Source organism: Alosa sapidissima, chromosome 6, assembly GCF_018492685.1.
Source record: "Alosa sapidissima isolate fAloSap1 chromosome 6, fAloSap1.pri, whole genome shotgun sequence".
Taxonomy (NCBI): domain Eukaryota; kingdom Metazoa; phylum Chordata; class Actinopteri; order Clupeiformes; family Clupeidae; genus Alosa; species Alosa sapidissima.
In genome coordinates this window covers 18,997,782-19,021,371 of record NC_055962.1, presented here as the reverse complement: position 1 = coordinate 19,021,371, position 23,590 = coordinate 18,997,782, and the positions used below count along the sequence as shown (strand labels likewise).

The window sequence follows — 23,590 nt, the reverse complement described above, 5'->3', positions numbered from 1 at the left end:
GAATAGTTGGACATGACTCTAAATTAAATTGTCAATTTTATCCTTATTGCCATGACTAATAAATGAAAAGGTAACAAATGTAAAATAGACACTGACATCATAATTAAAATGGATTTAGCTTTAGAATACTTTTGAATTATATTAGGAGTACTTTTCTCTGATCAAGGAAATCCGTCCGCAAACAACGTAAATGTCCTCAGTATTTTATGATGATAAGTTATCATTACGAGGTTTGAAGTAAACTTTTGAGCAGACTTGTACATCTAAAATATCTGTTAAACCCAGACAGGTATCACACGTAGGCAGGCCTACCAAACGTAGCCTATCGATACGCTCATCAGACTTAATAGCCTCTTGACACCAAGGCTTTTGTTAACACTTCACATTGAAACTGACCACGGCGCTGTGTGAGAGGGTGTGTTTTCATGCCTGGAACAAAAAAACAATCTTGTGATTGACAATTTCCTGGAGGGAGGTACTCCTTATCATTTCAAATCTCTAAACTGCCTTGGACTCAGGTTGGCCTCAAAGAAGCTAACCACAAGCGCAAAGTAAATTCAGTCAGTCCGTAAACTCACAATGGATTAATCTGGAAACGCAGAACAGTTAGGCTAATTCATCTCACAATATCTGCTGCCCAGGTCGGACGGACGGACGGACGGTTATTTGAGAGTTACATTACTGATTTCAGGTAAATATTCATGTCCTCATTATACGTTTTTATGAGTTTAACGATAAGGGAGACTTCCCAATTAAGATTTTAAATTGACCGAGTCTAAACGGAGTAACGAGCTTAACGCCATAGTAAAGCGAATGCTTCCAGAGGGAAATCAAATCAGTGTTGACACAACGGGAAACGGCTTTTTTAAGATGGCAAGTGATGTTTTCAGATTTACTCGCGGCTAATGAATTAATGGGAAGCAACAGGCGCAAATTCGTTTAGTAGGCTAGGCCTTCACCGTGTGTTCAGTGTATGTGCTTTAAGGAAACCCTGATACAAATGTTGAATAGTGAAACAGTAGCATATTATGAATGGTATAGCAAAATGGTGCTAAAAATTACATTTTGACTGTGGTGACCAGCAATTAGCAATTCATTATACGTTTTCAGTTAGGGCTACTGTTATGAGACCGTGTGCCTTCCATGGCACACCCAACTCTCCCCAACATTCTAAATCAATTGTATGCACCATATTGCTATGTAGTATAGTAATATTATACACCATTTGAAAGCTTGGGAATCCATACATGACAACCTTTTCATGTACAATCTGTATAGTGCTTTACATTGTCAAATTAATCCTACTATGTCTCAATTAAATTTAATCAAAAATGCCCTCCGCCTTTGGTGCTTCCCTAACTTCTAGCTGCAGTGTATATCCTTAGCAATAAGTAGATGTGTCATATTGGGTCTTGAAATATTCACAGGAATCCATAGAAATTGAATATTCATGTTGGTTTATCCAATATTAGTTGTGCAGATGTAGAGTCCATCTTATACACACCTATTGAGCCAACAAAGAAAATGCAAAAATAGATACTTTTGTGTAATTATTCCATACATTCCTACATTGTGTAGTCATTCTATATCAGAACTCCTGACATACAATCCAAGTATGTTTACAAGAAACTTCAGAGTGTTACCTTTCATTTGAGATTAGGACTATGCTTATACACCAAGAGGTTGCCATACAGTAAGCCTTTTATTGTCAGTATCCATTTTGGGTAGCCAAAAGTACTATGAGTTTCCACAGGGCATTTTACAAAACACATGAGCATACCTTGGCAAATAATGGTCTAAAGTACTCCTATTTGATTCTATATTGATCTACTTTTGCAAACAGCTTCACAAGACCTGGCGCTAGGGCTCAGTTGTGTTTTTAAGTTATCAAGTGACCTAGAGGGCTGAAATGTGGTCAGTTCAGATATCCTTGTTATCCAGCAGAAAGAAAAAAAAACAATATTCTAGCCTCTGTAACTCTGTGCCAGTACTTCACACAATTATTCTATTTTCTAAGAAACTACAGGGTCTCAGCTTTTTAAAGAGGTCAAGCATTTGATGGTAGGCCAAACTAGGTGGGAACAGTGCCATCTGAAGTAGGCACAGTGCAATGTCGCTGAGTGTGTATACTGCCTTTGTCATCCCTACAGTTTAAAGTTACAAAATTATTTTGTTTACATTTCTTAAAAGAGCAGTAATAAGAGGCTTTCAGTTTTCCATCCTTTTACTGAGACTGCTCTACTTTTTCTCTCTAGCAGGAATGATTCAGAGGAAGGAGGTTGTGCTCTCTGTCCTTGGTAAGCTCCAGGATGCCACCGAGTGCACAGGCTTGGAGGCCCTCACCCAGGTGGCCATGGAGGTGGAGCAGGTCCTGTCCCCCTTCCTCCTCCCCACAGATGCCTGTAAGGAGCTCACCTCGTGGATGGGGATCGATAGCGTGGCCCATACTCTTTACCCTGCGGATGCCCCTGTCGGCCTGCTGCCTCTAGCCTGCAAGGGGGAGGGGAACCTGCTTTTTGACGCGGCCAGCATGCTGTTGGTGGGCAGCACCAGTCTTAGTTTGGAGCTGCAGGTGAGAACCGTGGTGGAGATGCTACTGTGGAAGAGGTACTACCTGTCTGGGATGATCGACTCCAAGGTGATGCTGCAGGCTGCCCGGTTCTCCCTCTGCGCCGAGGAGTCGGAGGACATGCTGAACCTCCCCATGGCCGTGCTGGAAGCCATCTTTGACGCCGATGTCAAAGCGTCCTGTTTCCCAGGCTCCTTTGCCAACATGTGGCACATCTATGCCCTCTCCTCTGTGGTCCAGTGTAACATCTACTCCGTCTACCCCATGTACAACCTGAAGATCCGGCCCTACTTCAACCGGCTCATTCGGCCCAGGGTTTGGCCAAAGGACACAGAATTAGAAACAATCCACATCATGTGGTCCGGGGAGTTGGAGGACGCCGCCGTTTTTAAGCCTCACAACTTTGTCGCCCTTCTGAAAGCCTGTGATCTGAACATAGGAACCCCTAACAGTGAACAGAGAGCCCTGCCGATTAAGACTCTTGAACTGCTGAATCAGGACTCGCGGCTGTCCTACTCGAGCCTCAAGGACAAATTCAATATCACAAAGAGCACCTTCTACCGCTGGAGAAGGCAAACCCAGGAGCACCGGCAGAAGTCTGCTGCTAGGTACGAGGCCAAACACTTCTTTCAAGCCTGCTACTTGGAAGGAAAGCTCATTCCTCTTCCCCAGTTTAAGGAATTCTTCCCGGAGATCTCCCGCTCAACCTACTACGCCTGGAAGCATGAGCTCATGTCCTCTGGAGGTCATCTCTCTGGGGGATCCGCAGGAGAGGTGAGTCCAGGGGAGAGCACGGAACCAGAGTCCTGGTCCTCACCGGAGGGGAAGCACAGTGATCCTCAAGACATCACAAGCTACTTTACATTCAACGCAGACAATCTGGAGGGAGAGCGCGCCCAGAATCTCACCCTGATGCAAGAGGCCAAGAAGTGTCTGCAGAACTGCATTGCTATGAACACCTCGTTCCCATACAGAATCTTCAAGAGAAGCTTCCCAGGCATATCAAGGTCAACATACTACAACTGGAGGAGGGAAGCCATGCGGTTCAATCCGGGTTACAAAGATGCAATTGGGAGCAGTGAGGACAGCTCAGATGGTGACAAGTCTCAGAGACTAAACGGTGAGCTGTTCCCTGTCCAGCCAGCAAGCCACAGGCAAGCCCCAAGGGTCAAGATCTGGAGACACAAGCACAAGATTTTTCAGGTGGCACACCTTCGCAACAAGAAGCTCAGAGAGCAGGCAAAAGCCTATGCCCAGAAGTCCAAAATTACATTCTCCAAGTTCAAAGCCATGTTCCCCTCCATTTCCACTAGCTTCTACTGGTTCTGGAGAAACAGGAGCAACCAACAAGAACAGGTAATGGACAACCCACAGGTGAAAGCGGCTGAAAGCATGGTTCTTGTCAGAGATGCGCCTCAAAAACAGATGGCCAGTCCTCCAGTGTCTCTGTTGGAAGGTAACCCCAAGCTGTTGGCTCATGAGACAGTCTCTCCCTACAAGGTCACTCTTCCTGCATACCCTGTCCCCCACAAAACCCCAGAGGACCAAATGTTTGTCATGGATGTGGTGGCACTGGCCAACTTTAAGGCCAAGGCCAAGTTATTCCTGCAGCAACGCTTTGAGGAAAAATCTTTCCCCACTTTCAAGGAGTTTAGATCCTACTTTCCCCTCACTCCACGTTCCACTTACTACATGTGGAAAAGAGCTTTGCATCATGGTGTTCCGTTAGTTCATGGATGATGGCTCTAAATTGCTGTATACCACCACAGTTCAACCAATCAGGGATATTTTTTTCAGCCTGGACTCACAGTAAGAAAATTCACACACATTTTTAAGTATTTAGAAATAAACAGCCAGGCTAATCGCCTAGATCTCTAAATTGCATTTTTAAAATGTCCCTCTTCCTTTCCCTTACTTTAGTCTGCTCTCAGCTCAGGTTCAGGACATTAGCATGTGTGTGAAATGAGACTATCCTTAAGCTGTGCACCACTTAAGCCTTAATGGCCCTTGGGCAAAAGGGTAGTTCAAAGCCAGAGATAGTGGGGCTTCAAATGGCTCTTTGTTTGAGTGGTTTCTTAATCGCCTTGAACCGCAGTGACTGGTTGGCCTTTTATTTTCCTATCTATTTTATTTTAGTTGCGTTGGTTACAGCTTACAAAGTTTCTTTTTTGTTTACTTTTGCAAGTCAACATGACTAGCATCTGTAGTTTCAAATGCTTATCTTATGCCAATTATTATTTCAATGATGAGAAATGAAAGCATTGTACAATTCTTTGTTTGACCAAGTTCTGTTTCATTCTTTGATTCATATATATATATTTTTGTATTGACAACTGAATGTTATCTGTTTCTAGAAATTAATTCATGTGGCACCACTTATTTTATATTCTGTTCTTGCCACTCTTAAATTTCGATGTTTTTTTTTTCCAGTCAGTTTTTTTAATTCACTAAGTTAAGCAATGATATGTTATAGAACTCAAATGTGCTCAGTGTGAATGTTTACAATGCAACATTTTATGACATGAATATCAGGGTCTATATTTTCGTTTTTTGCACACAGTATTTTGACAATTTCTTTTAAAAGGCATATGAATGTCCATGTGGTTTGTTGCTCATTGAGATTAATCTGTTTCGCTTCACCTTTTTTGTTAAAACTACCTAATCATTTTTTATTTGAGTCTTTTGACCAAGGTCTGTACCATAATCACAAGTATTTTGTCTTATTTTGTCACTTTGTAATGTTTACAATCTAAATTTATGGAGACATCTTTATGGTGTAATAAAATGGAGGGTTTTTGTAGGCTGACAGCGTCTTGAATATTAGTTGTTTCAGGTGATGTACTCTGGCTCCTGGATGCTTAGTGATTCTGTACAGTGTAAATCATGGGAATGTGCATGTAGTAACTCACACAGCAAAGCAATTTTTGCTCACAAGCAAGAAATCAATAAACCTTCCGCTAAATGTTTTGTTGTGCCTGAATGTTTGTCAAATTTAGGACTGCTCTTTCAAACTGTGAGTGAGTCATCATTAATTTTTGCACTCGTGCCATAACATCCTTTTTAAGTTCTCAGTGGCATGTAATTGTCTCATGTTCAACACAAACCCAGTGCTGGCTTAGTTAATAAGTGTCTGATCGATTGTACTTACAAGGACCCATGGACATAAAATTGCTTCATGATTTGGAGTTGTAGACCAGTCCATTGCCTCTCATCTTGGGAGGAGTATGGCGCACATCGGTACAAAGTCTAAAGCAATGTATAGCTTTACTTTTATGTTTACATTTATCTCTGTGAACATATTGGATTTTTTCAGGTTTAATATTGCTGAAAAAGAATCCACTTCAAAGATATTTAATATCCTTGAACATATACCATTTATCCACAGAAAATATTTCAACCCCAATATTATGTCTAGAATATTATGAACCTTCCTATTTATAATGCATTGCAATGACATAGGTAGTCCCATGGATTTCAGGAGGTACTTGAAATATGAATAATTTGAGATGGCAAAACAGTGCAGTGCTACATTTAGGCTATGAGATTGTGCAGTCAACCAAAAGCATTCTGTTTGTAGGAGTCGATTTAAGTAGCACAATTCATCATATTAATATTCATTTTGAATATTGTGCATTGTGAAATGTAGTTAAACACTTGTACAGTATGAATTGTTTTTAGTAATGTCAATGATATTTAACACTACGAACAACGGCAGCAATGGCATCATAAAGGACTGAAGGATTGGGGTACTTAAAGCATTACTGTGCTCTTGAATGTATAGAATGTCCCATACGTGTCATTTTGTAGAATCTGAGTGGAATCACTGTGGTGTCTTGACCCAGAAAAACCATGCACATCTAGACAGTGGCAGTGAGAAGTCTCTCACCAAGCTCCTAACTGCCCGTTAAGTCAGCTATCACATCACCTTTGCTTTTTCCATCTTAGCAGTCACGGCTTCAGACAACCATGCAGACTTCATACTGGCTGCTGTTTACCCCCAAAATAGCATGGAAATAATGAGCGTTGGCAGGTGGGGAGTAAAGCCTGCTAGGATTAGCACAGTGAAGCCATGAGACTGCTAGAAAAGCAGTTAAGCACAGCAATGCCTTGGGTATGCCATATTCATCTGTAAACAAAGATGCACAGGGGAAATTGTTGTGTGTTTGCCCTCATTTAAGAAATGTACATCTCTGAAATGATGGGCAGTCTTGAATGTTCAGTAACATCTAATGATGACTGCATCTACTCCAGAATTGACGAGTGGTAACAGTCATGTTGTTAACTAGAGAGTGAAAGGTTTCAAAAGCAATAAGTGCTCCAGTAACTCTTTCCTGTAAATGTACTTTTTATAAATTCTTATCAACAAGTCCGGGTCTGTCTAACAAAATGTTTCACCTGTTGTTTCAAATGTTGAAAGGATGATTTGCATGTGCAAGGATCCTTGAATCATCCGAACATTCAGCCCCAACAGCTAGGCCTACCCCCGACAGCTAAACTTGTAGGTCATTTTGAGGGAGTCAACAGTGACAAAGCAGACAGTGTTAACCCTTAAAGGTGTAGGTTTTTGAACGTTCTAAGTTCCGCAACAATTGAAGGTTCTAAAATTCTATGTTGAATTCAGTGAACCCAGATATTCTTTAGAACGTTCATTTCTCAACATTCCCGTCACACCAGTGTGACGGTACTCCTTTAAGGGTTAAGTTAAATTGAGTTCTTGTAGTATATCTGGGACACAAGTATACATAGTCTCTTATCTTCATGACCTCACATGTTTTGTCTTACAACTGAGCCTAGTTTTGATGGGACCAAATACAAGAACATTCAAACTTGATGTAGTATGAATTGTGAACACTAGATGACACCAACAAGCTTTTTATACAACATCAGTGCACGTAAAGGCACAGGCAGTTCCTTAGTCACACTGCTATGGCACTAGGTCTGTCTCAGTTAGGGTGTAATACATATAGGTATCAGCTTCAGTTGTTAATTATCAGTTATTCACTTAGTTTAAATGAGGAAGTGGGCAACCTAAATATAAAGTTTTCTTTAATTTGATATCACCTACCATCGATCCCGGGGCACTGCCTTGAACCTGAATTCGAGAGGTGCAGTACATGTGACGCAATGGTCTGAAATGTCATAAAAAGCCACAATGATAAAGTGTTCAGCAGACTGATTCTGACTATACAGTCGGTGGGCAATGCAAATGAAGCGAGATGAAATCTCCTTTGAACAGATACTCCGCCTACCTCAATATTTCTCAGTGTGTGTGGAATGCATGTGGGCACTTGCCTCTCTCTCTCTCTCTCTTCCCCCCTCTATCTATCTATCTATCTATCTGTGTGTATTATTGTATGTTGTTTGCCTCATGTTCACCCCTGTATGTTCTCTTGTGTTCATTTTCTTGCCTTTGTGTTCTGCCTGTGGCAGTAACAACAGCTGTGTGCCCTCACCTCCCTCCATATCTATCGATAGAGGCATTTCCCACTCCACAACCTTCAGCAGAAAGCACTTCTCTTTCGACCAGATGACTCTTCTTGTCTTTCTATTGTGCGTCTGATAGATTGGGAGCCCATGCTGGCAAAAGCCATGATTGCCAGATCAATGATGCCACTAAGACCTGTTTTTTCACCGATCAGCCTAGCAACATTTGAGTCCTCTTCTTGCCGCTGATGGAAGAACCTTCCACACTAATCCCCTGTGCTGGATGGTAAATGCAGTGATCGAGTAGCATGGATAGATGCAAAGACTCTGTGACCTTTGCTTCAATCATGCCTTACATTACAGTAATTTCCTGTGTATTAGCCGCATTGTGTATAAACCGCATGGCGGTATTTTATGCAAGTTAAAAAAAAAACATATTAATACCAAATTAACTGCCTCCGTAATTGTACAAAATCAATGTATAACCTTTGGCTAATAGTCGGGAAATGACAGTATCTCAAAACCGGTTTGAAAGATTTATGTGGGTTTCTTCGTCAGCAAATCCATCAAGTTTGAAGGTGTTGAATGAATGGAAATTCTAGAACTTTGTCGTGGTCTGTGAACAGGGGTTTTTATCTTTGTGATCAGAGGAAGAGAACATTGCTAGTTTGAGTGTCAGACAAATGCCATTCACAAGGGGATTTTGTTTTTTACTTGGGGTGTAAAGAATGTGTTCTCCTGTCACAGCCTGAGGGTTGTTCATGAGGCTGTTGTTTATGCAGGCTTCAGTGGGAACAGGCTTCCATACTATCTTTATCAAGATGAATCATCTTTACAACACAGGGGGTAGAGAGAAACATCAGGCCAACACCTTCAGCACTCAAAGCAGACAACGGCCGCAATTGCACAAGTCAACAGCAGGATGGCGCTGTAATTCTGTCACTCCATACGTGAGTACTACCTACACACCCAAAGTGTTTGCCTGCAGTCTAGAGCTTGCGTCCAGCACTGGCATTGTGTTACACAATTTCACGGAGCTCTCCCCTTTGTCGCGCATTAATTACCAACCTCCCTGGACAGAGCCACAGAGTGTAAATATTGCCTGTTTTCATTCAAAGCCTTCTCAGCTATTAAAAACAATGGTCTCCCTCAGAGCCTTTGACCAGTGATGCACAGCTGAGTGCACACCACATTGAGGGTATAGAGCCCGAGCCTTTGGGATCCAGTTCAATCCAGTAACAGAGCCATTCCCTATTCCCCCTGCATGATAATGGCCTACTTTAGCTATGCCCCTAATAGAGGGGACCTTATTAACGACGCCACCTTTCCAATTGGACCTCATCTCCGATAATGACCAAATTAGTGTGAGACTGTATTCTATTCTTCTGCCTCAATACAGAACGTCTAGCACTAGCTTGTGATTAGAAGCAGGGGTGACCACAAACCATGAACTCATTCCTAGTCAGCTATTGTCCATGGGAGGGAATGGATAAAGACTAATTGCAGGATTTGGTGTCAGCGTGGGTAACAAAACTGCACTATGGTTGGAGAGGAGAGGAAAATGTAAGAGGCAAACAAGCTTATCGTGGTGGCCTGTACGTGGGATTAATTTCTATGAAACATTTAAATGGTGACCATTAGCTAGGTAACATTTGGCAAATGTCTCTTTTTCACCCACACAAATAATGAGTACCTTGGCTGCTGCACCTCAACTCCAAATTAATTCTTTAATGAATGTAGCCTGACCACAACTGGAGAGTAGGACACAACAACAACAAAAAAACACAACAAAGGAAGTAAAAATGCCCACTAGTGACTTGTGAGTTCTGCCGGGGTGATTTTGTGGGTGCTAAAACGGCTTCTCAGCTAATGATGCAGATAATGAGACATGTCATTTTTGTCAACTGACAAGCGCAGCTTTTCTCGCCTGTTGTCCTTGGGAAACCTTCCTTGTCCGACACTGCAGCCAACAAGCTACTGAACAGCAGAGGATATGACCTACATAGAGCACTGGCAGAAAATATCCAGCCTACACCTAACCAGACCTGGATTCTTGGGTACAAAGACACACCATTATTTTGATGGCAGTAGTAATAATGCTCTCGATAAAAGGGGTGACATTGTATCTCAAGAGGTTTTCATTTGCATTATGACCTAACTCCCTAATTGTTTAATTTCCTTAGGTGATTAATCAGACCACAGAGAAACATTATAGGCCTACCATTATTCCATTTCACTGGATAGGAGGTCATAGCTGCAGCAGCGTGTAGGCTAAAAATATAATGTTATAAAATGTGTGGCCAATGTTATTCAACCAAATGGTTCTAAACAGTCTCTTGTTAGATGTGTCTTGTTTGCAAATCTTTTTCGGGAAGGTTTCCCAGGAGATAAAGGCCAAATCACACATCAGATCCTCCTTAGGCACAATTTAATGGGATGATAAACTAGCAGCTGCTTCAACGCTTTAAATAGAAAGATGACCGGCAGTGGTCTAATAAGTCTTTTTCTTGGAGGCAGGCAGCCTCGTGCATCGCAGCCGAGGGACTTGTTGCCTACCCGCTTTTAAATGAATGGCCTTAACCAAGATTGGGCTTTCCTCTCAGCTGAGGAGAAAAAAGATCACTTCTAGCCCTTCTCTCTCTCTCTGGGAGCTTTGCTTGGGCGAGCCACCCGCCCTGATTGATGTCCATTTCCTCCAGACTATCGATTCCACGCTCTGCCACACACACTGCTAAGTGGCATTCTGAAGCATAGGGTGGAATGTCCCCACGCCCTATAGGTACACGCCCACTTCTGTGGTCCCTAAAGTGCAGGAGTTGATTTACCTGGGGAGGCCTTATGCAGAATCATTTGTTTTGCCCTGGTTTTAATAATAATAGAAAAACTACTAATCTTTAGGTTGTTGCTATGAGTGTCATCCTCATACTGTCCCTGGCTGGCTATGGCTCTGTGGTTAGGGCAGGAAGGGCTTATTTGTGGCTAGAGTGTCATATTGTTCCTTTGGGAGTGTTCATGTGACACACAGTGCATGTTGTGCGTGGGTGTGAGGGATTGCCCTGTGTCCATGCTGAATTATGTGCCTGTCACTTCCAATTCAGCCTGTCATATATTTCTCCACATGCAGTTGCCTCCACTGAAATCCCCTTCTTGAGGTAGAAGCATATGGCATTCTGTTCATTTGGAGAACTCTCTCTGACACGTACAATTACCATATGGGGACAAAACACTAGTACCATGAGGGGTTTCTCTGATAATGATTTGCTATGAATTTCTATGGTCTACTTGCACATGGGAATCCAATTTATTTCCCGAAATACATCATAGATTCATACATCATACAGAATCAATACAAAGTTAAAACTTGATATATAAAGGTATTTGAGGTGTGCCTGGAACTCATGTTTTTATGCTAAAGAAGTCCTTTGGTTGTGTAAACAATTATACACCAGCCTTGATATGTGGGACCCTGATGCATGTGTTGAGGATAATTGGCACTGCTTGCATTGAACTGAAGGATGTTGCTGGAATCTAAATGAATTTCTGTGGTAATTAAGGTGTGGACTATTAATGTTTACTTTCTGCTCTGTGGTTGGTCAAAATGGGAGCCAACTGTGATTCACATTAGACTTATCAATTGCAGTTGCATCTTCTTTTTCTACTAAAATTCCTTTTTTAACCTTATCTTTGTGCTTTGCTTTGCAAAACGACGAGGTATTGGGATTCAGTGAGTGTCTTGACAAACTGTTCTTGCTGAGCCTTTGTAAGCTTCTGGGACTGAGGAGAGGCTGATATGTGGAGCTGAGTCGTATCAAAGCATTGGTGCTCTGTTGTGACAGCAACACAAAAATGTTAAACCAAGCGACTGCTGTGTACTTCCTACAGAGAAATGAGAACAACCTATCCTTTTTATGTATTATCAATCTATGTACTGCATGTATGGTGAGTTAAGGGAGGACACAAGTATGAGTTTTCAGCCTGGGCACTGGTCTCTGCATGCATAGCTTAGCTTGTTGACCACCACAAATACCCTCACTACAGGTTTTAGTAAACCCTACAGTTATATCATAAATCAATAGAAGGTGTCTTTCTTTTTTCCATTTTTTTTTTTATAATGGTTCACATTTTTTTCCACGATGTCTGTTTGTAAAAGTATAGGCTGATATATTTTCATGGACTCAAAACTGCAAATGCCTTTCCATGTACTTTTGTACTTTTAAATACAGTTTTTATCTCACTTTTCATCACAAATATTCTCAGTTTTGATGGCACCTTTGCTCACAAGTCTGAGTCAGGTAACAACGTGTGACACTACCATGGATGGTCGCATAAATCCGACTACGGACCCTTTCAACAATAAAAACAAAAACAATGCTTGAACGTTCTATTTGGGCCCCAATCTACTTCCTCTGCATTAAGATAACATATGCAATGTTAAAAAGGAAGCCTTGTGGGGCCAACTATGATGCTGATAATGGAACTCTCTTGAAAGGGTCCACAGACACTGCCTCTGCCTGTGGTTTGTGAAGTAAGTTTGTTGGGTTTGTTGACAATGGCTCACTCTTATCTGTGCCTGGCTGGGTGGAATACAGAAATATTTAGATATTTCCAACAACACGAAAGCCTTTTAGCATTTTTTTTTTACGGGCAGAATTCATTCAGATCACATGTGCAGGGTTTGTTATCGGGCAGTTGAGAGAGGCGTCTGATTTAACAACCCGGCGCGCATTGCCATGATGGTCACTCTGTGTCCCTCTCTTTCAAAAATCTGAGACTGCCCGACACCATCAGAGTGCATGGGGCTGCCTATGAAATGAAGGGAAGCGAGGCAGTGAAGTGCGACAGCTATCTCCTGGGTACCGTGATGGTGCATGCCCCGTGGTCTCCGAGTTAATTCCACACCACGGCGCATCCCCCTCTGCCTCGCCGCGACCCCGCAGTGGACGGCTTCCGCTGAGAGGAGGCACACGGGGGCCACGCTCGTGGTATGAGGCGGCGGAGCGGAGCTCTGGGTTATCGGCTTTCAATTTGCCGTATTGCAGCTCAAGGGTCAGAGCACAGCTGCACAAACTCTCGGTGGGTTTGCAGCTTTTTAATCAACTTCCTCTGCTCCTTATATCTCCTCGCCCATGGCCTCAGGGCGCAGGACGAAGATGGAGGGTTTCATCTTGGGCCTCTTTGTTCCACAGCAATCATTTCTCTTATATCAAAAGCACAAGGAAACATACCGAAGGAAAAATGAAATTATCAAGGGTCTCTGCTATTTGACCTTTTAATTGTGTGTGTGTGTGTGTGTGTGTGTGTTTGCAATACAAATTACACTGAATGCTGTGATGCTATGTTCTAGTTTGTATATATTCATGCATGAAGCTGGATATTAGAGTGTAAGTCTATGGATTAGAGTTTCAGTCTATCTCTGAATAATTGTCTCTATTTGATATAAGCAGATTAGATTGTGCATGTCCGTTTATTATTATGTGTATTAAGTGTGACTTTTTACAACTGCTCCTTATACATGCTATGAGATCGAGAAATATAGATTTCGGATTCCATTATTTTTTAGCACATTTTTAACACATTTCTATGTTGCAGGCATAATGGACATACTAACATTTGTCAACAAACAAATTCAGCGCAACAGTAATTAGGCCTTAATATGTTGCATCTAAAACTCTGGACCCTGGAGAAAAAATAAATAAATCCCATTCTTAACAGAGGTTCCTGAGTGAATGAACAGGAAGCCAACCCTATGATGAATACAGAGGAGTTTGTTTGTTTAGAATTCAGATGAAGCGAGCACAGAGCTACTGGAGATGGAGTGTGATAACTTCAAAGTCTTTACAGGTGCTGGCACCAATGACATCAAAACAGTGCCCTCCAAAATGTCATGAAAGCCGAGGAGAGGAGAGTGAAATATGGCTAAAAAAGAGAGTAGGGGCGATTTGGAGGAATGAGCTGGAAGTAGTGAAAAAAGAGAGAGAAATGGGAAAGGAGACGGTGCTCTTTTTCTCTTTTTCTCCCCGCTCTGTTTTTCAGTAACACAGCTTCATGCATGTTTTTAGGTCCCTCTTGACTGGCAGATCAACAGGGGCGCGTATTGTTACAATTTCACAGTCGGTTGTGCTCCGCTGCCGACATTTGCTGCTTCAGTGGAGGCCAAGAGAGTATCTCTGGATGCTTACATTATCAGAGACATGGAGGAGGTGGCAGGGAGAGAGAGAAGGATAGAGGGAAAGAGAGAGAGAGAGAGAGGAAAGGAGAGGGAGAAGAAAGAGAATGCAATATACTTATAGAAAAGAGAAATGAAAGAAAGTAACTTTGAGAAGAGTGTACGCGGAAAAGAGCAAGGACAAGCTGGACGCAGGTGAGAGAAAGAGGAAGAGAGGGAGGAAGAATGAGAGAGAGAGAGATGAAAAGAAAGAGAGGCCTGTCCCCATGTGGCCGGGCTGAGACTTCAGACCGGGGAGTTCTCTGGTTTGTATGCAGCGGAGGAAAGCTGGCGAAAAGCAGCCGCAAATGAGTTCAGTCCATCAGCGTGTTCCCATGGCGCCAGCAACAGAAGCTGCTGTTGCCGTGGAGGTTCAGTGGAGACAGCGAGCTGGCGGGCACCAGTGCTCGTAACTGACCCAAATGCTGACCCACCGCATGGGATAAGGGATGGCGGGGAATTAGCTAGTGGTTCCTGCATATGGTGGGGAAAACAACAACAGCGAATAGAAGACAGGCAGTGGCCTGTGGCTCTTTAATTATGCAGACCGTTGTGTATATCCATATATCCATGCATACATGCATCCATACATACATGAATCCATACATACATAAATAAATAAAGTCAGCTTCTGAATAAACAGGAGGAGATGTGAATGCAGCTGGGATCCCGCTGAAGGCCTGGTGGCATTGTGTTGTGCACAGGGAGGCGTAGTGTGAAGATGTGGCCCTGGGTTCGCTCACCAATTAGTCGCACTCTCGTCATGCAGATGAGCAGTCAGGGGAAGCAACTAGCTTCCATGTAATTGGCCCTGTATTGCTGTCAGATGTCAAGCAGGAGGCACGTAGTGGTGCCAATTGATGTCAATCTAGTCATTTGTATGGTGGAAATTAATAACGGTAAATAGAGCATGTATTAGATGTGGTCTGCTTTATTCGCCTGTTCAGCGCTTGATTGGCAGTGGCATGGTCTTTCATGCCCCACTTGTACACAAATGCAAACAGATGTGGAAGGTGGTATGTGGAATGTTGCAACAGCAAATACACTGAGCGATTACCCTTTCATTTCCTGCCATGTTCAAGCTTATCTTGTCCCTACATGGAAATCCACTGTGACAGTGTGGGCATCGGTACCATTTCGCATGTCATGCCTTCAAAGTTCTGGACTACAAATATGGTATGCAATGACAGCAGCCTCCCATACAGCAAAATCCTTAAAAGCACAGTAAAAAAAGAGTGAGTGGGACGATAAAGTGAGTCAAAACTGATATACTGTGCTGCGCTTCCTTGAACATCTTGATGACCCAAAACTCCTCATTACAATTTATGGCAAGCAGTAGACCACTGACTGCCTTGTGATGATGAAGCTGTGCAATCTCCCTCTAGTGTGACCATGGTCACTGGCTGTTTGCTTTGCCATATTTGCAAAAGTTACTCAGTGAGATCTATCTGTATGTTTTCGGATGATCCGCTTTGCCCAGGTAATGAAATTTCAACTTGAGGCTCTGTCGGTTGCCCCCGTGTTTGATATTTGAAAACTATTTAGGCCTAACTGTGCACTCTCGTGGCCTTGGTGATGTGACAGAAGGGAAGGATCACGGTTTGTTTACTCAAACGCTTAACACCGTAATCCGTAGATTAACTCGTGCCAAACGGTGCTCTTAATTAAACCCGCTCCCGATTTGGGCGTGCAGCTAATGGGCTGTCACTTGGGCATACTGGACCTGCAAACATTTTGGATGAGTCATGGAGCTGTGAGGATACATGGCATTTTGCTGTTATCTTGGGGCCAAAAAATGCTTTAAGATGCTGAGGCCCTGTGTCTGTTCTTAGTCACTTGTGCTTGAAGGGGTGTTATAAAATGGCCCCAAATGAGCTGTTGTTGGGTCATTAAATCCACCACGCTAAGTAAATACTATTTGTCCCTGCTGTGCTTTTTAAAATTCATAAACAAAATAAAATAGTGTTCAACAGCCTTTTTGCTAAGATGACACACATGTGGTCTGTTCAGCTTATAATGGGACCCTGTGGTCTGGTCGACTTGGAAGAATTTGATTGCATTTATTTTCAAAGAACTTGTCTTGACAAGTGCTGGACGAAACAATATACAAAGCACAGGATTTTCTTACAGGAGTTTACACGATACATGTTTTGCCCACTACACTTAGTGCACCTGCGCTGATAAAAAATTCTGAGTGCAGAAATGTTTTTATATCCAACAAGGTCAGCTGTTCCTCTGCCAAATGAATTAGTAGTCAGGTCTAATTAGTCCATGAGCTAAAGTCATTGAAACATTGCTGCAGCCACTCTAATAAAATTAGAATTCACTGCCACAAACAGTAATGGTGACACTGTTTCCCACATAGGAAACATGCTTAGGTATGTAGGAGGTGGCAGATGTTTCAAAGGCTTTAATAAATGATATATCCATGTAAAATATGTTCTGAGTAAAAATGTTCTTAGATACTCTCTTAGTGGTTATTTTTCAAAGATTTTGGGTGAAAAAGACACAAACATGCATCTGAGCAGATGGTGAACGTTGCAAAACTTGACACTAGCGCATTCCATTTGGCAAAAGCACCGCTTTAGCTTTGCTCTAGCCTTGAATGCGGTAACTCCAGGCCCTTTGTGGGCAGCTGAGTGGGTGATACGGAGGACACGGCTTTGCTCTGTCTGAAGACGAGATGTTTTTCCCTGTGGCGTGTTGTCCAACAGGGGCGGTAGTGTGCATGCTATTCTGATGTCTGGATTATAAGGATGGTTCTGCTGTCTGACAGAGAGAGAGAGAGGTAGGATGCTTAATCTGTTGCTCCCTGGGTTGGATGCTTGAGGAGGAGAGAGGACAAAGCCTGGATGAAGAGATACTGCTGTGAATTTTGTTTATTTTTTGCCTTCTTTCTTCTTTCTCTATTCTCTCTTGACACAGCGGCTCTCCTCTTGCACCCAGACTGGGTGAGCTTTGGATCAGCAGCCAGAAGATCAATAAGGAGGCGGAGGGGTAAAATTGCTTGGCTCTCCTCTCCTGCTGGAACGTAGATTGCTCTCCACGTCTTCTTCTGGAGCTCTGGAGCTTTAGTTTCTCTCACCACAGGGCGAGCTGCAAAAAGCCCACCCACTTGTGGATCTAGACAGAGGACCAGAACCTCCTGGAAGGGGGATAAACTGTCTCATCGTATGTTTATTAATGCAATCCAGCAGTCTAGTCAAGCTCAGATCAAGCAAGGATCTTTGTGACATTTAGTCACTGACAAGCAAACAAACAACAACAACAGAGTAACCTTCTGAATATGGAGATTTAATATACATCAAATCCATTAGGATGGCAGTTCAGATCCCTACGTAGCAGCACACTTGCACATTCCACTCTGCCAAAAACACTTCCAACTTCCTTTGTTTCCTGGCATAACGTATCCTCTCACCTTGTGTGTGTGTAGTCCTGCCTCATTTAACATGCTTCCTGTTGACGACAAGCATGGCACCACCACCTTCCCCCTGTTCTCCGTGTCCATTATGATGCAGACCGCATGCCTTCTGGACCCCAGAATACACCATGCGTCCTGTGGAGCTAGTGGGCCTTTGAGGATACCAGCTCTCAGCAGTTAATCATAATTTATTTCCATTATAATCATGCTTTAATGATAGTCTTGCCATAATTGGAAGGCATAAAGGAAGGAGTTTGAAGGAGGACCAATAATCCTGTATCTAGCCAGTATGACTCAACATAAATTCAAAAATAAGCTTGCAATGATTGTTGGGATGCAATTTGTCTACCAGACTTTACAATAAAGCCGCCTTTTAAAAACAAAACATCCATCCCGGAGCAATAGCACGAGCGAAACAAAAAACAATGTGAGAGGCCGTAAGCCAGAGAATATAAATGAAAATGTTTCCATAAGCGAGACAGTAATGCCCTTTTGCATACTGAAAAACACCTTTCAACAGATGATCCTCTATGAAATAATAAGCTATGAAACTTGGCGCATAAAATAACCACGCACGCCATGAAATAATGAGATCAGATGGCGCAGCCTACAGCATATCTCTGTTCTCAATAACACCCCTGTGCTTTAGGCCCCTCCAAAGACTTAAAAGCAAAGAAGCCATGCAAGCTTCCCCTTGGTGGAGACTAACGGTGTTAAGAGTCTAAAGATGTCTCCGTACAACCTGTGATTCCGTCTGGAATGTTGCGTTGGTAGATTAACAAAAAGAAAAGAAACTCTGGCATGTATTTTATCCAAGTAGGATATGGCTTTTAACATATTCCAACCTCTGATTTTGCATGTCCAACTCACTGAAAAGAAAGAAATCTTTCATTCCAGTAGTTGATACACACTAGATTTACAAATGGCAGGTGCATCAAGTCATTTTTTGTGGTTCGTTTGTTTGTTTTAGTCCCAGTTGGTTACAACATGTTTTTGGGGATATGCTGAATATAATGATTCACTGTAGTTTTATATCATATAATATACTACCATGACAATAAGGATTAATGGAAACCATGGATGGATGTGGCTAACAACTGAATATGATGGGTCATGAAATACAAAGATTCCTGAACAAAAAGGCTGCAATGCAACAAACACATCAGCTACACAGACTCTTGAACAACTGACATAGACAGATAAACATGCATGACCATATAGACATACACTTTGGGGATTCATAGGAATACACTGAAACGTCTGCATGTGGGCCAGTATGAATAAGCTAAGGTCATGATAAACTTCCTGTGAACCTATGCTAATTGGACTGCCAGGTCCCTTTGGGATGGAAGCTGCTGGCTCTGTCTCAGCTCAATTTTTTTTTTATCATTTTGTCTCAGTCTGCGGTTTGACTGGACAGATAATCTAGCACTGCTGTGGAGGATTCATGTAACTTTCTGACCAGTTGCTGGTCAAGTAACGCAGAGTCATCTTTCAATTCAAATCTTTTACTAATTATTAGTCAATATCCTGACTAAAAACAAATCTGGTTAATCTGGACAGTTTAAGATTTTGTTCATTTGTGTTATTATAGTGAGGGAAGATGCACTTCTTCCTCATGGTATCTAAAGGCATCTAATGTCTAATCTCTCTTATCATTTCCACATTTTGTGTTTATCTTTTATTATATTACATTGAAAGTAAAAAAAAATCTAGGATGGGAGAGGGAAAGATTAATGCACTGCCCTTGTTCTATGGCCATAGTAGTGTAGTGTACCCTTGGGCAAGGCACTTAACCCCCAACTGCTCCAGCCAAGCTGTCCAGTGGCCTAGAACACTGGAGATGGACTAGATAGCTCCAAGGTGTGAACATGTTTGTATTGTGTGTGTGTGTCTGTGTGTGTGTGCACTCATACATGCATGTATATATTGCCGCAAAAACATTGTGAATGGGGGTGTGTGTGTGTGGGGGGGGGGGGGGGGGGGGGGGGGGCAGCGTGTGAGCCTAGAACACTAGTGTGAGCTCTGAAAAGGCCAAGGTAATAAACCGAGCCTGTGGTGCCGTTTCATTACGGTGGCATCGTGCCAGGAGTACCAATTCACCGGCAGTCATCCCCAGTCTTTGATTTCCCGTGGAGGCCAAGTCAAACAAGACATCTTCATCTGTGTACTGATGGTCTCAGACCACACAAGGCCCTTGAAGTCTTTGAGGGGAAACAAGGGGCGTCATTCAAATGGAAGCTGAAGATGGAGACACTTAAGAAGGGAATCATAATTCATAATTTTGTTTTGTACCAAAAGATGACAGCTTACTTTATCTCAGTAAACAGAAGCCCTTGATACCACATGTTGAATATTTGCACATCCCTGTATGTACCCTTGTGTGTGCATTGATTTTGGTGGAGAAAGGGTATGTGTGAATTTCTGTGTGTGTTTTTGCATATGGGTATTTCATTTCCACCAGCCTAATATCTATGCATAGCTTAACGGAGTCCCACAGAGCTGCTAAATCAAGAGCCCACCATGCTAGCAGCTAATCCCAGTGCTTTCCCCTGTGATGGATATCTTTAACAGCAAGTGTAACGAACACAGTCAGTATATTTCACTTTAATGGCCAGGGCATTAACGTCTCTCTTTCAGTCAAAGTCAGTCAGAGAAAAAGAAAAAAAAGAGACTCTGTTAAGTCCAAAGAATCTCTGATGATGTTTTCCCTTAAAGATGGACTTGAACAATCTGCTCTCCAACTGAAATGAAATGCAAGGGTACACAAGGATATGCAATCTCCAGACTTTTGATAGTGTATTTCTGAAGCACTTTTGACAAATTTCTCTCTCTTAAATACACACACACACACACACACACACACACACAAAACACACACACACACACATGCACGTATGCACGCATGCACGTATGCATACACACACACACACGCACGCACATATGCACACACACACACACACACACACACACACACACACACACACACACACACACACACACACAAATACACACACACACACACACACACACACACACACACACACACACACACACACACACACGGTCTTGTTTGACTTTTGTTTGAATTTCTCTATGAACTGTATTCAAGGGAGAGCCAACCTAGAAGACCCATGAAGAGTCACTATGATTGGTGTCTGAAAAACCCATTTCATCTTGGTATTCCCAGACATTTATAAGAATATATTAAAAGTAATATAGCATGAATATTATGAATGAACTGTTCTCACATTTCTAGTCCTGAAAAAGAATAAACTTGAAATAGGCAAATACTGCACACAATTCACTTTAAACTGTATGTGTATGCCTTCACTACATAATGTATTTATAAAGTAAAAGTGTTTTGTGTCCAAAAACAAGCGGGGAAATAAAACTTGTGGATGCATTGAAAACATTTTTTTTATGGGGTGCATTGAGTTAAAATAGAAATCCATTGTAGCTCCTATCACAGCTGCCACTGGAGAAATATAATATTATTTCAATGGGTACATGTTTTATGCATTCACAGTCAGGCGCATAGTTTTGACTGCCTGCGGCCATGGGAGATAACATTAACAACAAACGTGACGCAATACAAACTAAATATGATTAATACAAGTCAAATAAACCCAATTTACTGAGGGGGGATGCTTATTGAATTAATTTCTTATTTTGGGTGTGTTAATCTGCAGTTCTGACAGGCATTTCAACAGAGAGGCTCCCCCCCCCCCCACCCCCGTGACTGGGGAGCAATAGGGGGTAGGAGGAGAGTGTCTTCTATCGCTTTAATGCTCTGATTAATTAGCTCCAACTTATCCATGAAAATGAGTTGCAGATAAACTCAGGAACAAACATGAACCAATTACAAGACAACCTCACCCCTCCCCCAAGTGCTGTGGCTTCAATGAACGAACATCTCAGCTCTGAGGGTTTCTGTTAAATATTGATTGGGCAGATGTTCAGAACGACACCATAACTCTCTGTCCTTTTAAAAAGCACGAGAGACCATCTGTATTCATCACTTTTCTCTCTCTCTCCCTCTCTCTCAGTCATTTTGTTCTCATTTTGTTTGCTCCAGAGTGGCCGACGCTTTAGGCGGTGTTCTCGGCACGACGGCAAAATGGCTCGTCAGCCATTCAGACAGGGTTCACACAAAAGAGCCCTGGTCGAGGGCACAGTCATAATTGCTTCGTTCTCTCTCTCTCTCTCTCTTTGTATACTTCATTTCATTTTTTCTCTTTCATTTTTTTCTTTATCTCATCATTCTCCCAGTTATCATCTGTATCTGCTGTGTGTCTCAATCACTCCTCCAATTTCCGTCTCATTCCTCTATCTCTCTCTCTCTCTCTATTCCTTTTCTGCAGCTCCCTTTCCCTCATTCCTCCTGCTGGCTGCAAACAGAATCGATAGATTGCTTGTCTTGCTCCGCCATTGCCCTCTGACCTGGTGGAGGGGCTTTTTCTATAAATACCCCAGCAGCCCAGCGCCGGGCGTGTAATTAAGAATTGATCAACTGACGCTGCGTGGCTGTTGTGGATCCGCCACCTGAAGCCTCAGTGCCTCATGGGAATGTGGGAGCAGGGTATTACCCATTCAAGCACAGGCAGACTTAAGGTGTGCTTAAAAGACCTGGCCCCAGTCGTGGCACGACTGGCTGGGGCACCTGCACCGTGCGCAGGCGACCCGGGTTCGATTCCCGCCCCGTGGTCCTTTCCGGATCCCACCCCGACTCTCTCTCCCACTCACTTCCTGTCATTCTCCACTGTACTATCAAATTAAAGGCATAAAAAGCCCCCCAAAAATATACTTAATTGATTGGAGTGAAATGGAGTGTTAATTTACTCACTACAGTTCAGCATAATTGGTTTTACTTCATTTTTTGTATCATCCAAATAATATAGTTTTTCATATCCTTACATGCCATGAGGTGTCAACAAATACTGCAACCAGAAAGGTTCTGCTACCGGTAAGGTGGTGTGACAAAAGGAATGAGACTAAGGTCTGGATAAAAGCTGTAGATTACCGGAATTTTGAAAATGGCTGAATGTATTTTTTGTAGCACACTAGTCTGGGATCCTCATATTGATTTAGGGTGATTTATTATTAAAAGTACACTATGCAAGATTTTCACCTTTATGAAGCCAATTTGATGGGAAACAAACTTGTAATAGGTGAATCGTTCACCTAGCATATCTATACAGCATAGACGTAGCAAGTCCCTACCAAGAAAACCAGCCGTGCAACTTCAAGAATCGTGAAACATTACGTTGTCAGTGGATATAACTCTTTTTCGAGATAGCTTTTGCCTGTTGTTAATCCTTCACCTCCACAACAAAAGCATTTTCATTGTGTACAGGGGGGATAAGTCACGAGAAGTCTGCTATTTACAACAGAAGAGTAAAGGGCAATTCCACGCAAAACTGTCACGTCCATAACACCAATTAAATACCATGGCATTGTGTTGGCGTTATGGATGTGTGCTCTACAGTCGCCAAAAATACCTAAACCTGCATAGTGTACCTTTAATATTTGTTGGGCTTTTTACATCTATTGTATTGAACAGTGAAGAGACTGACAGGAAGGGAGTGGGAGAGAGAAATGAGGCGGGACCAGGAAATGACCCGGGTTGGGCACTAGGACCTGAATATAGAAAGGAAGCTGTAGGCAGTTGTGTCACAGCGCCACCTGATTTAGGCTGAATTTAAGCTAGAGTTGCACCACCTTTTACAGTGCAAGTAGACCACAGGATATTCTTCAAGATAATAACAATGATGCATAATTGCATATCATATATCTTCCATCGTAATGACTCACTGTTGAGATGCAGCATATAGTAGCACAGTGGTGCTGTTCTCTGGAACTGACCCCGTGGTCTCGGCACTGCTGCACAGTCTGCTCCAGTTGTACCAGTTGAGCAATTATACACAGCATGATCCTACACCGCGTCAGCGGAGATCTGACATTTCAAAGC

General features: G+C 42.6%; 1 protein-coding gene across 2 annotated transcripts; it reads left to right on the top strand.

Annotated features, from left to right (window-relative positions):
- Nucleotides 1–372: 372 nt before the first annotated feature.
- Nucleotides 373–5,535, top strand: vrtn (vertebrae development associated). 2 transcript variants are annotated; one of them, XM_042096438.1, is made up of 2 exons: nucleotides 373–691; nucleotides 2,259–5,535. In XM_042096438.1, exon 2 carries the CDS (start codon nucleotides 2,261–2,263, stop codon nucleotides 4,307–4,309), a length of 2,049 nt encoding a protein of 682 aa, XP_041952372.1. In that variant the 5' UTR covers nucleotides 373–691; nucleotides 2,259–2,260; the 3' UTR covers nucleotides 4,310–5,535. The 2 variants fall into 2 exon arrangements, with proteins under 2 accessions (XP_041952372.1, XP_041952373.1); XM_042096439.1 differs by having other exon boundaries at nucleotides 2,256–5,535.
- The last annotated feature ends 18,055 nt before the right edge of the window (nucleotides 5,536–23,590 follow it).